This window comes from Melopsittacus undulatus, chromosome 6 (genome assembly GCF_012275295.1).
Source record: "Melopsittacus undulatus isolate bMelUnd1 chromosome 6, bMelUnd1.mat.Z, whole genome shotgun sequence".
NCBI lineage: Eukaryota > Metazoa > Chordata > Aves > Psittaciformes > Psittaculidae > Melopsittacus > Melopsittacus undulatus.
The window spans coordinates 6,182,114-6,197,922 of NC_047532.1; the positions used below are offsets into that span (position 1 = coordinate 6,182,114).

At 48.8% G+C, this 15,809-nt stretch overlaps 1 protein-coding gene across 1 annotated transcript; it reads left to right on the plus strand.

Annotated features, from left to right (window-relative positions):
* Positions 1-567: 567 nt before the first annotated feature.
* On the plus strand, positions 568-5,188 carry LOC101876548 (DNA-directed RNA polymerases I and III subunit RPAC2-like). The gene is made up of 5 exons (XM_034064053.1): positions 568-671; positions 1,935-2,032; positions 3,625-3,701; positions 4,591-4,673; positions 4,996-5,188. Exons 1-5 carry the CDS (start codon positions 633-635, stop codon positions 5,041-5,043), a joined length of 345 nt encoding a protein of 114 aa, XP_033919944.1. The 5' UTR covers positions 568-632; the 3' UTR covers positions 5,044-5,188.
* Positions 5,189-15,809: the final 10,621 nt, after the last annotated feature.

A 15,809-nucleotide genomic window follows, 5' to 3' on the forward strand; every position in this document is an offset into this window, starting at 1 on the left:
CCCCACTCATCCCTTCGGGAACAAACCGCAGCATCAATCCGGTTGTGCCCCAGGCCCCTCACCCGTTTCAGGGCAGTGTTTCAGAGGGAAACGGGACCCGCTGCCCCAGCGACTCTCCAGGCAGGCAACGGGTGCTCCCCCCTCACGCTAACCCCCCCAGGCGGTTATGGCGGTCCGCTCCTTCAGCTCCCCGGGGCTCCGAGCTCCGTCACACCGGGGCCAACCCCAGCGCCCACAGCCTCCACCCCCAAACACCCCCCCCCCCTTCCCCGCACGGCTGCGGCCGCTCCCCGGGTCCTCAAACCCTGCTGACACCGAACGAGGCCTCGGGCCCCGGGAGCATCCGGACACCCCCCGAGCACCACAACCCCCGGGCCCGGCCCCTCAGCCAGTACCGGGGGAGGCAGGTGCCCAGCCGGACGCTGTAAGGGCACCGGGCGGCTCTTCCGCAGGCCCCGCTCCCCCCCCCCGCGGGCCCCGGCCCCGCTCACCGGCTGCCGCGGCAGGAGGGGCCGTTCCCTGGGCACCGCCGCCCGCCGCGCTACGGAGCAGCCCCCCCCGACGGTGTCACCGTGACGTTGTTCCGGTGGGACCGAGCCGCGCTGGCTGCTGGGAGGTGTAGTCCGGAGGCCATGGCGGAGGAGGGTGAGAGGAAGGCGGTGCTGGAGACGGTGAGCGAGGCCGGAGGGAGCGTGGGGACCGGGCGGCGGGACGGGGGTCGGCTCTGCTCAGCCGGTGGGCGCTGCTTGCCCCCGGCAGCGGTTACCGGAGCCTCCTTGGGCCGGGAACCTCAGCACGGGCCTAAGGAGGAGTGTGCCGGCGGGTGGATAAATGGCGATAGTGAGGGTAGATCCAAGGGAAGGGGGACCTCAAAGCTCATCCAGCTCCAACCCCTGCCACGGGCAGGGACACCTTCCACAGGAGCAGCTGCTCCAAGCCCCTGTGTCCAACCTGGCCTTGAGCACTGCCAGGGATGGGGCAGCCACAGCTTCTCTGGGCACCCTGTGCCAGCGCCTCAGCACCCTCACAGGGAAGAGCTTCTACCTAAGATCCCCTCTCAGTCTCCCCTCGGGCAGTATCGCTCAGCACTGCGGAACGTCAAGCGGCTTTGCCAACAGCGGCTTCGTCTCCTGTCTCCCCCCCGGTTCATTCCGGCCGCCGAGCCCCGCTCCAGAGCCGCTGCAGCAGCAGCAGGAGGCAGGAGATGGCGCTGCCCTGCAGGGAAACTGCTGCGGGGTCCCCGCTGGTGCTTCCCGGGGTCACAGCGGCAGCCAGAGCTGGCACGGGAGCACCGGGGCTCCCTGCCCCGTCTGTCTGTGGGAGCTGGGCACAGCTGAGCTCCGGCGCAGGCAGGCAGGAGGCAAGGGGTCTCCCACACTAGGGGATGGTTGTTGGCTCTACACGTGGGCTCAGGAGCCTGAGGTTCGCCAATAGCTTCCCCAGGCTTCTCCTGAGTGCGTGAATCTGGGCTTATAGATGGTTTTGAAGTGGATAAGCTTTCCCTGCTGACAGACAGCACGCTTCCCTGGGTAGTTTTTGACTGCCCCTCTCATTGCTGTCTAGCCCTGGACTGGTGGCAGGTCCTAGAATCACACCAACATGAACAGTCACTCCCAGCTTCTTTTCACCATGGGTCCTGAAGCTGCAGCTTTCTTTGGGCTCCTCTTCTCTCCTGAGAGGAGCAAGAGTGCACAGGCACATTGATAACCAGGGAGAGCTCTCTCTGAGGTCGGTAATTTTGCCACCTTCCCTCCTCTGTGAAGTTGCTCTTGGTCACACTCCAGCACTTGAGACTTGAGCCACAGCCATGGCTCAGACAGAGCTACAGGTCCTCCCAGGGCCTGTGCTGAAGCTGAGAACAACCACTGATTTGTCACACTGGTGCTGGTGTTCAGAGAACCTTACAGCATCTCTTCTCTCCCCATTCACGGCAGGTCCAGGCAGATGGGACAGATGGAAACTGTGTCACGTTTGTGTTGCATGATGAGGACCACACACTTGGCAATGCCCTGCGATACATGGTCATGAAGAAGTAAGTGGAGTCCTCGCAGCCCCTGGTACCACTGGGCATTCTTCTGTCTCCTACTGTTCCCATCTTACTGAGTTGCATTTCAGTTGCTGCTAGAACAAGGCAGAACTACCTCTGTGCATGCTTGTTGGAGTATTTATATCAGACCTGATGCTAAAGGCTGCTTACCTACTCCCTCTTCACAGGATTAACTTTCTTCTTGGGCTGTTAGCCCCTGAGAGCACTAATAGGCCTTGATGGGTCTAAGCAGCCTCACCTGGGGCCTCCACACACACCCTACCCACAGGCTCAGGAGCCCCATTTAAGCTCAGCTTAGGGTTTTCAGTCCCTCCTGAGCTATGTTGCATGAATATGGGTCTTCAGCTCAGCCTGTACTGGGCTGTTGGATGCTGACCCATAGACTGACTTCCTGACCTGACATCAATCTTCCCTCATTGTTGTACATTGTACACCTGTTTGGTGGTCATAGGTTTTGTCTGACCCTCATTACCCACACCTGACTTGCAGATTGTCTTCTTGGCCTGGCCTTGGACCTGTTTCACCCCCACAAACCTGCCTGGTGATCTGGACCCTTGGCTGGCCCTGGCTACCACCTTTGCACCCACCTTACTCCCTTGCTTGGGTGCTGTGGGACAGGGCTGGCCAGTGAATCCCCTGCCCTGTTGACTGGCTTACAGTTCATGCTCCCAGCTCCCCATCCCTTAGGGAACAGCCAGCCCTAACTGCTCTGATAGTTAGTTACAGAGGAAATATAATGCCTGATGTGTGGCAGACTTCTGAATGTTTTATGTGGCTCTGGATAAAGTGATGTGCAACTGTGTAAGTACAGGTGGTCACGCAGTATCTGTGTCACCTTCTTGGGCAAGTGTTGTCAGAAAAGAGGGTAGGAACAGCCAGTATTAAGCAAATTGATCATCTTTAATTCTTCCATCAAGACGCAGGAATTGATGCTGGGAATTAATTATCCTGCTGCCCCCATTAAAATATACAAATGGCTTCACTCTGAATGTATTGAGCTGGGAGGCACTGGGGTTTGTGAAGACTCACTGGTAAGCCTCAGAAGAATTCCAGCAGGAAGTTCAATGCATCGTCTCAAATGACAGTTTCATTGCAAATGTCATGTGAATTCCTCTGGTAGATTATCATGACAAGAAAAGGAGCAGCCTTCTTGTGAGGGGCTGTGCTTTCTGCTCCGTGCACAAATGTTCTACCAAGCACCTCAGCTTGTGAAGGCAGGTGTCGTGCAGTCTGCAAACATCTTGTGGTGCCCAAGACCCCTCTGCCTCCTTTGCCCAGCAGAACTGCAACAGGTTTGTGTGGAGGGAGGTTTCCGAGCACCCAGGATCTCCTGTTTGAACAGAGTGCCAGCCTGGTCTTTCCCCTACAAACTCCAGCTGCAGCTCAGATGGAGGTGTGTTAATAAGGTTACATGGGTAATGTCCTTTCAGCATATCCCTCCCATAAGACCCTCAGTCGTGTTAGAAACATCCTGAGCCACAGCAGGTCTGGGGTGGCCCAAGCCTCTGACTTCCCTGAGATTTGCTGTGGATTGGCCTGTGTTTCACTGCTCTCTTTTCCTCTTGCCCCTCCTGCAGCCCTGATGTAGAGTTCTGTGGCTACTGCATCACACACCCCTCTGAAAGCAAGATCAACTTCCGGATCCAGACCAGAGGTATGAGGTGTGCATTGTTTTCATGTTCAGGGCCCTTCTTTTGTGGAATCCCCTCTGCTCATGTCAGGTTTCCACCATCAGTCATTTCCATAAAGAAAACCACTCTTCTCTCTCTTCTCTGCAAGCTGTTTGCAACAGCTGTGCCTGGTCAGGTTGACTGGCAGCAGGCACTGTACTGTAGTGCTGGGGTAAGGTAGATGTACTACATCCTGTCAGAGGTGGTGGGTGCTTCATCTACCCCTAAATCAACAAAGGTTTTGGAAAGCCACCCCAAAGTGTCCAATGAGATAATTTGCTTCTGCTTCTCCTTCTTGGCTGTCTTCTGGCAGCTTTGGTCATCAGGCTGTGATGTATTGAAAAGCCACATCAGTCTGTGCTGTATTTTGATGTGCCTCCCAAAGGGGTCTGTGTTCCCTGTTAATAGGCAACACTGATAACTCTGAGCCTCTGGCCATCACTCACTCCTCCAAGTACACCAACCTCTTCAGCTCAGTCCACTGCCGTCCATCTAGGCTCCACAGCTTTGTGTGCTGCCCCAGGAGGACAGTGTTACTTCATTCTGTATGGGGCTGTTCCCTTTAGTATCCAGTCTGTACTTGCTGACTATTTAATTTCCTAAAAATGGGTAGTGCTGAGGCTGTTCTTGCCAAGGGAACTCCTTCCCTGGGGGGATACCTGCAGGGTTCAGCTCTGCTCTTCCTGCACCATAGCCTGGGCCTGAGCTCAGCTCTCGGGGTGCTGATGGTGAGCTGGTAAGAGGGAAGTGTGTGGCATGTGCCTGGTGTAAGAACCTGTTCCCATCATGGGGGAACAACCACACTGCCCAGAGCAGTGAGGGAAAAGGCCACCAACCCCTTTGGAAACCACTGACCCATCTTCTTTCCCAAAGGGACCCTTCCTGCTGTTGAGCCATTCCGCAAGGGGCTGAATGACCTGATGGGTGTTTGCCAGCATGTGCTCAACACCTTTGAGGTGAGACTATTCCTGAAGAGTTCAGTGGGCTTTTCTGTCTCTTGGTCTAAGAGGCGAGAGGAACAGGCTGACAGCTGTATTGTAGGCAAAAAGATCCTATAGTTACCTCAAACCTTCTCTGCCTGACCTGCAGCATGGCCTGGGTTCAAAGGAGTGAATTTAAAGCTCAGTCACTTCTGAAGATACCTGGAGCTCTGTCAGAGCTGCTCAGGGTCCTCTGCGCTGCACAGAGGAGTCACAGCACAGAGCAGAGTGGTGGCATGGGATGTATGAGTCGCTCAGGTATATGCTGTTAACATTTGTCCTTTGCTCTTGTTTGCAGAGGAGCATGAAGGAGTACAGGGCCCAGCGGGAGGAAGAGATGCAGTAGCATTTGGGGATGGCAGTCTCCGTGGATGTGTGTAACATATGTGTGTTGAATTCCCTGTGCTAAATATTTTTGTTTGTTTGTGGTTTTTACGACTGTTTTGATGCAAATCTGTATTTTTTCTAATAATAAAGTTTATGGAGGTTGATGTTGCAGAGGTGATGCTGTGTTCAGCTCAGCAGGGTATGGAAAATGATACAAGGCAGTTCTTCCACTCTTCTGTCTTACTTCTTTCCCTCTCCAAGTATCATTGCTGGTTCCGGCCCAGGGTTTTCAGATCACACAGTTTCCAGGTAGCCTTGTGCACAGAATTAGTTTGCCCCAAGTGCACGGAGAGCAGAGGGGTTGAGCACTGTGCAAAATCCAGCTTTTAGAGAGGCATCACCCTTTCCCAATTTAAATCTTTCTGTTCAGGTACCACTGCAGTTGACTTCAACAGGTACAACTGGCCTTCCTTTTTAAACAGATCATTATTCACTTGCAGCCCAGAGCCCTCCCGTGTGCTGGGCTGCACCCCTCAGAGTGTGAGCAGCAGGTCGAGGGAGAGGATTCTACCCCTCTGCTGCGTTCTGAGGAGACCACCCCTGCAGTCCTGTGTCCTGCTCTGGGGCAACAACATAAGAGGGACATGGAGCTGCTGGAGTGAGTTCAGAGGAGGCCATGGAGATGCTGTGAGGCTCTGGAGACAGGCTGAGAGAGCCTAAGAAACCTGGAGAGAGGATTTTCACAAGGGAATGGAGGGACAGAACAAGGGGGAATGGCTTTAACCTGACAGAGGGGAGATTTCTGCTTAATGAGAAACACCCAAGAGAAAGAGTCTCCTTTCAAACACCACCATGTTTCATTAACATGAAGAGGAGTAAAAGGGACGATGTGGAATGTCAGGTCTTCTCTAGAAAACAGGAATTGATAGGCTTGCTCTCGCTGGCAGGCTGGCGATGGTTTGTGCTCGCAGCCCTTTAGCTCCTGCTTGGCCCGGTTTCCTTGTGCTGAAAGTTGCTCCATCTCTGGGAGCTTTTTAAAAAGGCTTTGAAACCAGCTGGTCTTTGACCTGCTGTCACTTCCTCTGACATCCAGGGAATGCTGTGGGCCAGTTGTGTGTTTGTTGGGCTGAGCTGAGCTGCAAGGACCACTCTTTGTGAGCGGGGAAGCAAGGGAAGGATGTGCATGCCTGTAACTGTACAGTTCTTCCTGTGAAGGGCAATAGGAGCCAGGCAGCAGGGAGCTGGCTTTGCACTTGCATTTCCGTGAGCAGCTAAAATCTCCCTTTCTGATAGTTGTTACTTTCTCTTTGAGCTGAAACCTGCTTGTGGTTGTAGCTTAAAGGAGACCTCTTAAGGATGGGAGAATGCCATTGGGTGCCAGTGCAATAGAAGAGCTTTAAAGGGGTCCTGTTTCCTGGTGGTATCTCAGCTCTCTTCTGTCACACTTGGTCAAACTTTATGATGTTGGTTTTAATAGATGATGTCTGGAAGGAAAACACAGGGGAAGCTGTACCAGAGGAGAACGAAGTCACTGTCAGATACATGTAGCAAGTGATGGACATGTCTAGAGCTGGGATGAATTCCTGCCTGTTTGTGGCAGTATTAATGAAGTGCAGATCTGAGACTGGTTTTGAACAACTTAAGGGTAAAATGATGATCTGAGTGTAGCTGCCAATGCAGGAGTGTTTGAATCTGCCCTTGGAGCATAAGAAGAGACATTACCCACTTGGGCCTGGGAAGTACTTTTACTAAGGTAAAAGGATTCCCCCATGCCTGCAACTGGTGCCTGTAAATGGTACATTGCTGTTGTCTAAAGCATCACAAAATCAGCTCCAGTGTGAAGGTTGTTTTGATATGAAAGAATGGGTGATGAAGTACTGCACACTGTGTGAGCAGTTCAGGCAGGAATGGGATGTGGTGGACATGCTACATCTGCAGCAAACAGGGGATTGCCACCTAGAGAGCAGGAGGAGGCTTTTCTCCAAGGAGAGTGACAGATTTGAGCATCACAGGTAGCATCGGTGGTGCTATGCTCAGGTATTGTGAATATAACACAGCTGGGATCAGGGCTGCATAGGATCATGAAATGGTTTTGAAGGGCTGCCTTGGTTCTTCTCCTTCAAATGCCCAGCAAGGTACTTGGCTGCCACTGTTAGGAGGGATCACAAATACCATGGAAGCAGTATTGTTATGGGAAGGAATCACTGCTGATTATTCCTGAAATGCAGGGTGGTCCACACTTAGTGGAAAAGTAGTTAAAAGAAAAGAAGCATTTAAGAACAAAGACTTCTAATGTGTTTTGCAGGACATTAGAATCTTTTAAACAGCTCATTTTCTTCTGTTGAGCACAGCAGGAATTACTCATAGACAGTGCTTTATTCAATACAGATCACCCAAGCTCTCTGTTCTAACAACCACCCCCTCCTTATTTGCTCTATTTGCCTCTCTATTTAAAACTATTTGTTTGTTCCAGTCTGAGAACACACCCTCCATGTGCAGTCACCTCACAGGCAGCTCCCAGCTCAGATGCAGTAGTCAGAACACAACCTTCCTGGTGGATAGACCTGCTCATAGGAGGTGAGTCTATTCCCAGTGAGATGGCCATTACCAAGGGACTGCCTTCTCTGCTGCTGTTCTCTGGTTATTATTTGTTCTCAGCAAGCTTTGCCATTAGCTCATGTTTTCTTAGATGTTTCTACCAGACCATTCTTCCAGGAACTGGAACTTGGTGGAAAGTGAGGTCGGGAGGAAATCAAGCTGTTCTATTTTCAGAAAGGGAGACTACAAAGGGTTCTCTGCCCTCCATGGCGTCTCTTCCCAGCCTCACGTCTGGGGTGGGAGCACTAGTAGAGTGGAAAGGCACTTTGGCCCAGCATAAGTTGGGTTTCTGCAGCACATTCCAGATGCATACCAAGCCCAGATTAGCATGATTTAAGTGGCAAGGATTCCATCCCTTCACCTTGGGAAATGCTGCCACTGTTTCACAGATGCAGCTGGTAGGTCATTTTTCTAACTGGGTTTCAGTCTTAAACGTCCTTTTGCACAGTTTCACACCGTTGGTTTCAGATACAAGCAAAAATTAAAAAGAACAGCATGAAATGAAGCCAAGGGAAATGCATGAACTCGTGTTTGCAGGGCACAGCAAGGGAACAGGACAAGATGTCCTTGAGAGGACAAATGATAGATTGTTAATAATATATCTTGTGCTGCAGACACCAAAGAAGTTTTATAACTGCGTGAAGCCAGTGTGAATCTGCCTTATAGTGCAGACCTGCAAAGTGTGCATAGGGACCAAGGTATGAGATTACAGGGTGTGTGTCTAGATCTTGTGAAGCACCAAACAGCCCCGAGTCCTGCCACTGCACGCTCTTCTCCAGCACTGGGCATCCACATGGGAATCTTCTGGACCTGCTGCCTTGCTGGATGCACACATCAAGTGGGCAACTTTCAGGAGCAGGGCTCAGACTCTGGAAAAGTACATTAATCTGACTCTAAGTCAAACTTTGTTTAATTGTGTTAATCAGCATAGAGAGAATTGTACTGGTCCCTTCATTGACAATGTGTTACTATTCTAAACCCTGGGTAGAAGATCTGAGTCCAGCAACCTCTGACAGTAGCTGTGATCATCCCACATATATTTTGTCAAACAAAAGAGAGTTTTAAACTGATTTAATCTTGCCTGCTTCTTTTAATAATCAAGTTCAGATGAGAGTCATGCTGAGGACGGAAGGAATAGTCCAGATCAGCAGACGCCAGTATCTGTCAGATGTAAGAAGATGGATAAACAGGAGAGATTTGACCAGGGTGATGAAAGATGACAACAAAGTGAATGCAAAGACTCAGCAAAGACAAATTAAACAAAGCAGGGATTTCTCAGTGAGTGTAGCAGCAGCAAAACAAAGTCTAAACATGCTGGGACAGACACTGGGCCATTCCTGAACCCCAAACCACTGCCAGTGGTTTTCCTTTGACAGCTTCATCTGCCAAGGGGGAAGAATTGGGCTGCAATTGCAGATGAGGAGATCCAGATGTCCTCACAGCTCCAGATGTACAGCACAGATGGCTAAGAGTTCCCTATCTTTTAGGTAACACATTGGAGTCCTAATGGCAGCAACATGTATAACATATGAAGTCACCAGGACTAATATTATTACAACAAATTCCACCAGAATTAATTACATTTGAGGCATAATGATAACAAAGTGTTGGTTAGCGAGTTATCTCTCAAGCCTGCCATCCCTCTGGCACTTGCTCATAGGCCAGTTTCTTGGGATGGGGCACAGACTGTTTTCTTTCAAAAGAAAGCAGATTCATTTAGTCTGATTGAGTTTTATTCTCTGGTTTGTCAGGCCTGTGCAGTGTAAACCATTCCAAACTGCAGTGTGATGTATTTGTGCAAGGTTTTGTGTTGGCTTTTTTCCTCCTTTCTATGCAAAATACTGTCAGGATCCTGGGAAAGTTCCCTCATCAGCCTTCTGGCTTGGAGATAAATGTAATCTCTTCCTAAAAACACACACTTACATAGTTTACAGCAGCCTGGTGCTGGATGTAGCGTCAGCCAGAAATCACACCCCCTCACTGACATACCAAGTCTAAAACACAATGGAAGAAACATCTTGGTGAATGTGTATCTTAATCTTTGTTCTTCCATAGCTAAAGTGAAATACTTCAATATTTCCCTTCGGAATGACTGAAGTGAACGTCCTCACACCAAAAACCAATACTGGAGAGCTCCAGGTAAAGATTTTCCTGGATTAATCCTGAATTAATCAACATACAATCCTACAATTAATCAAAATACAATTCCTACAATTAATCAACATACATCAATAAGCAGAAACTCTTAGGACCATGAGGGGCAAAAACCATGCAGGCAGAGCTGCTGGTGTGCATGTATGAGATCTGGTAACGGCGCTGACTTCCAGCATGCCCATCCTCCCTGATGCTTGATGGCTGACAGGCTTCTACCAAAGCAACAGGAGAAATGAAAAGGAATAAAATGACAGTTTTGATCAGACTCCTGGAAATCACAACAGTTGTTAGCTGAACTGTAGAACCCTACATCACACAGAAGGTTGAAGTCACGTTAGTGGCAGTGGGGTATCCACAGGCCATTTTGCTTAATCTGGTCATTCCAGAGTAACTGCTGTGCTTCAGTTTCCAATACAAAAGCTGTCTCTGTTGCTCACATGGAGTAAGCAGGAAACCGGCAGGAAAGAGCGAAGATTCCACAAAAATTCCGCTTTTTCCTGTATGACTGGCTGTGCTGATGCTTTCTCTGCTCAGATCTTGTTTGCCTCCTGGGCACCCATCCAGATTCACCCTCTGGCAGGAGACAAAAAGTGCCGTTCATAGACTGAAAATTGGAGCTTCAGTCTTGAGACCATTTGGCTGGCAGATGTTTCTGCTCGTCTGGCTCCATCATCATCTTTTTCCTCCTGCTCATTCCTGCCCTAGGAAGTGCGTGGCACTGGTGTGAGATGGGAGGGGGGAAACCCACACAAAATGAAAACCGTTTCAAAAGCCTTAGGGCATGAGTTCTTAATGGAACACTGCAGGTCCGGTTGTGCTGGAGGGTTGTGCGTACTGGGTCTGGGTGGGAGTCTGCCTGCAATGAATACTTCATGCAAATCAAAGGGCAGATGTTACACAATGTCTCTCAACTCCCATTTCACAGAAGGGGGAGCATCAGCAGCACAACAGCAGGAATGTCATCTTACAAAACAGTTGAGTCCCAGTCCTGCAATGAGTAGGGACACCTCTTGTCTGTGCAGAGCTTGTCACCAGTGTCAAGGCCTCTGACTTCACACCAGCAATCTTAATGAGGGATGTGTTAGAGAAGGAGGTCGGGAAAGTATTGGGTAAAGCTCAGGAGGAATTCTGCTTCCTTAATTCCTTGAAAGGATCAGATCTCATTTTTGCCCCCTTCGGTGAGACCCCAATGGATTAAACTAGCCAATGAAAAGGGAGAACAAAGCTCAGTATGTTTTGTCTTTTGAAACCACCTTCATACACTCCCTCACAAAACCATCTTACACCCTGACAGCTCTTTGGCTGCTTTTGTATACCCAGTGATGGATGTTGTCACCCATCCTCTTGCTGGCTGTGTCCTCTATCCCCACTAGTCAGCCTTTCCCATTCACAAGGCTAGAAGGAGTGGCTTAGGGTAGAGAATCACCTTCATCAAGGGGTGCTAAAAGCTTGGAAGATAAGCAGGTCCTCTGAGCCTTTGCTGTTGAGTAAATTCAGGAGCAGGTTAGGTAAGTGCAATTGCTCATCACAGCAAACAGTGGAAACTATTTCGTTGTTTAGAATAAAAGATAATACATGAAGAGCTGTATTACAGCTCTGCCTTCTGTGAGAGATGTACTGGTTTACTTTTCTGTGGATGACTGACTTCTCTGTGTGAGACACGAGGCTAGAGTCTTGACCAGGGCAAACCAAGGTGTTGAATGTGTTTGGATGGACCAGGGTATGAAAATGAAGGACTGTAGCTCACCAGACCATGTCTCTAGGCCCTGAGGACCTCCTCCAGATCTCAGGTCCTCTTCATATCTACAACACACACCAAGGCCTAAAGCTCTGCAAAAGGGCACTGGGATATGTGAGGCTTCTCAAGAGAAAGTGAATAATTAGAGCTGCTGTTTTAATTCTTTCCTCCCCAAATAGCCAGTGGCACAGGATGGGGGTCCTTGAACTTCTGCAAGAATCAAGACACTTTTCAATGGCATTTCAAAACAATGCCTTTTAAGGAACTGGATCATCTTAAGCTCCTTTCCAACCCTAACTATTCTATGATCCTATGATTCAAAGGAGAAGAAACCCATGCCAGCAAGTGTTGTACATGCATCAGCCACCCAAGAGCCTGAAATGGTTTCCACTGTGAAGCTCTACAAAGCCACTGAGTAGCTGTCACAGAAGATAATGCTAGCAAGCCTGGGGCAATGGGAGATGAAACCCAACAGAGGTTAGCAACACCTAAGTTTTACCTTAACCCTGCACAAATGTACGCCTTTGGGTGTGTGTGTGGTGCCACCATCCAGCTCCAGGTAATGCACCCACTGCAAAAACCAGACCAGATGCAAGAGGAGCGTCTTTACTCTTTTGCAAAGGTTTAATGATCGAAGTTAAAGTGTGAGGAAAGAAGGAAGAGAGATGTCTGCATCTGCAGTGTGATGCCAGTGCTGCACTGTGGCTGTGACCCAGCAATGTCCCCTCTTTCCCTGCAGGTCCCCAGTGAGCTTCCCTGCAGGCTGTGACAGGCATGCACCAATGCAAACAGCACGCTTGCTTTGAGACAGTAGAAACGTGGCCCCTGGCACAAAAAGCAAGAACTGTTGGGTTCTGCTACAGTTCCCAAGGTGAACGTGGCTATTCAAGTGAACGGAGATGGTGACAGAGACAGAGGTGACCTCTTCCTCCTGTTGGGGTGATGGGCAAGTGGCTTCCCCCTTGGGGAGGGACAGACTGACAAGGCATTGGGCACATGGAGCCAGATCAAAGTAAAGCAAGGAGCAGTTTGTCTCTTTGAGACCCCCTGAGCACACATCTCTGCCTGGATGAGGAGGGGAAAGGGAATAGGAGGAAGGGAGAGGTGTGTGGTCCCAGACACCCTATGAGGTTTCAGGCTACTCTGCTGCTGGGCTGCATGCAGGGTCCACGTCAGGAGCCGGCAAGAGTGAAAGAGATGAGCAATGGAAATAGGAAATTCCCACAGCAGTGAATTCCCCTGCTCTGGGACAGGGAAATCGCTCCATTTAGGACTTGTCATTTATTTTTAACACGGCCTCTTGGGCTCACACACTGTTGTTACTCATCTTAGAGAAGGAGTTTCCTTACAGCAAGGCATCTGTGTCACACTGGGCACAGGATGGGCTTGGGAGGTTTCTGGTTCCAGGAATGTGACTTTTTATAGATCCTAATGCAGGAAATAAAATGACGTGGCTGACTTCTACACTGAGATGCACCCCGGGCAGCCCTTGCACACAGAGTAACCAGAGAGGCAGCACAGGCACGCACTTGGAGATAGGAAGACTGGGAAGGAACTACATAGTTTGGTTGGAAGTCTACAGCTGAAAGGAAAATGAGGATTGTGCAAAGGGGACACTAGGCTAACTGGTAACCTAATAGGTAAAACATCATTGTAATGAGATACAAGATCCCAAGAGAAACAGCAAAAGCCTTTGTATTTTACCAGTGCATTTTTCACACCATTGCAACCCCTATTCAATTTAAAATCCATCTCTCAGGACCTTCAGGCCTATGCTTGATGAGTCCCAGGAGCATATTCTTGGAGGATACTTATACTACAACTGATTAAAACACCAACAGAGGCAAAAAGGTTCAAAATACAGGTGTAGCCTATAATTTTTGGTCAGGATTGGACACAGTGGTCTTGGAGAAGTGATCCATGCTCATGCTTACACACACATGTGCCCAGCATGAAGGGAAAACACACAAGGAGACAAAAGACAGTGAAAAAGGCTTTAGTTTGGTCCGGGATGGCCATAAAGCTCCACTCTGTGTTCTCTTGAGCTTACATGCACATTGCTGAAGCAGCTTATCAACTTTAATACGCTCAGGGAGTTTGACACAATCAGACCACTCTAATCATCACCCTCTTCCAGCTCCCTCTAATGATGAGCTAATTGCCCATTATGAGACTTTGATTTTCTTGGAATGCTTTAGCCCTTTGTAATTTAGAGGTTCTGGCTTATTCACAGGCAGTTGCATGAAGAACTGTGGTCCTTGAGTAATAAAGGAAGACAGACCCACAAGGGAAGCTGAGCTACATATTTTCTATGTGTGCATGAGGTACCTGTCAATTTTCTTCTCTCAGCCTTAAACCAGGTTTCACCTGCCCTGTGGAAGGCAACCCATGAAGGCCAACACCCATTTTCCCTCCAAACTGTACTTCCATATGGGACTTTTTACTCAAGCAATGATTCATTTGAATGGAAAATAATCATGGAGCCAACAGTTTTCAACACCGAGCAAAGCCTGTGTTGCTGCTGGAATCCAAATTGGACAGCACGAGACTTTTGGGTTTTGCAGCAAGGACTCTTTACATTCGGAATGTGTAAAGATTTTCCTGTGGTTTGGCACATGGGCAGCATTCCATGAGCATATCGCAGAAATTATATATAAGGAAGACCTGCTGATAGGTCTAATCCGTTTTGCTAAGGCAGCACAGAATAGGTCCCTATGTGACTTTGCATTGTCTGCTTGAGAAAAGCTTTAGTTTTCCTATGTGATGAAGCTCCTACCAACTCTTTCCAGGAAACAATAACGTGTGCTGCCTGAGCTAGGCAGAGGATGAGATTATGTCTATTGTGAGGTCTCATTGCCATCTTTTCTTATTCCTTCACATAAGTTTTTCCCTTAAAATCCCCAACAGCATTTTTGTCTTTTCTAGACCCTCCCTGGTCAGATGATTGCTTTTTCAGTACGGAAAAGTGATGATATGAAAACATGGTGAAATGGATTGATGGAAGTCTCGTAAGCACAGGACACAGCATACCCTCTTATGTATTTTGCCTTCCTTAGTGCACTGTAGGAGCTTGTCATGGGCTGTAATACCCTGTATGCTCCTGACCTGTCAGTCACTTTGTCATCTGTTTTATCTTTGATCACAAGTACGGTTTTTAGTACTAGAAAGAATGCCAAGATGTTAGTAACCATAGCATAAGCTCCTCTTCAGTAGTTGTTTTGTCCAAGTTCAATGCATAATGTAGGTCTCATCTTGGTGTTTGTGGAAAGCTTACTCACGGCATTTAGCCACTCTTTAATTTGGCATGGTGGATAAAAGTCAGCACTGTACCTCTGGAACGAGGTGTGCTGGCACAAGTGCTGGGGCTGGATCTCAAAACGGAGCTGTAGTTAAGTGCCACAGTTGAGGAGAGCAGGTGAGCCAGGACCTGGGACTGCAGCACTGTTGACCAGCACCACTTCCATTGATGGGGCTTAATGCTGAGATAGTGTTAAACAGGGCCGTGAGAGCAGTCAGGGCTGCAGCCAGAGCATGGATAAGTGGCTCTGGTAGAGAGCCCTTGGAAAGCATTACCTTTCAGCCCTCAAAGACACCCTCATTCATCACTTGTCCAGCTTCCCACTTGTGCAACACAAACTGAGATGTGCTCCGTTCTGTGTTAGCGGCTGTGATCTGCAAATGAAAAGCGCTATTTAATATGGAAAATCAAACACTATTTGCATGTATGCAAATAAAATGCAAAAATGCTGCATTGTTTCTGAGAAAATAATGTTAAGATTTAAAACACCACTAAAGGAAGTCTGTTGCTTTTTGTTCCCTCACCAAACGCAAGTGGGACAGCAGAAGTGATTATTCAGTTCCACTTGGTACTGCTGTTGATGACAGGTGCTAAAACACTGTAGAGTGAAGTTAGATGAGTGTGCCTGATGGGGGCAGGTTTTATGTCTTCTCAGAATAAACTGTGTCTTCTCCTAAATTCTTCAAGTCTGGCATCTCCTTCCATGGACATTTTGCAGGAAGGAATGAACAGGAATAAAGCAGGACTGATGGGACTACAGTTCAGTGCAACCCTGACACCCAAATATTCAGGTGCATGAGAAGCAATAAACAAGCCCAAGATTGGCTGTGGCCAGGACCATATATACTGAGTCTGTTTAACATTTTCTGTGCCCTCTTCCCTGATTTGTTTAGCCTAACACATCTTTATTATGCATAGAAGAGAATCTGAAGCTTCTCCAGTAGGATTTGTGTGACTTCACTAGAAGTTTATAAACATTTTGGCAGTTCTCATACAA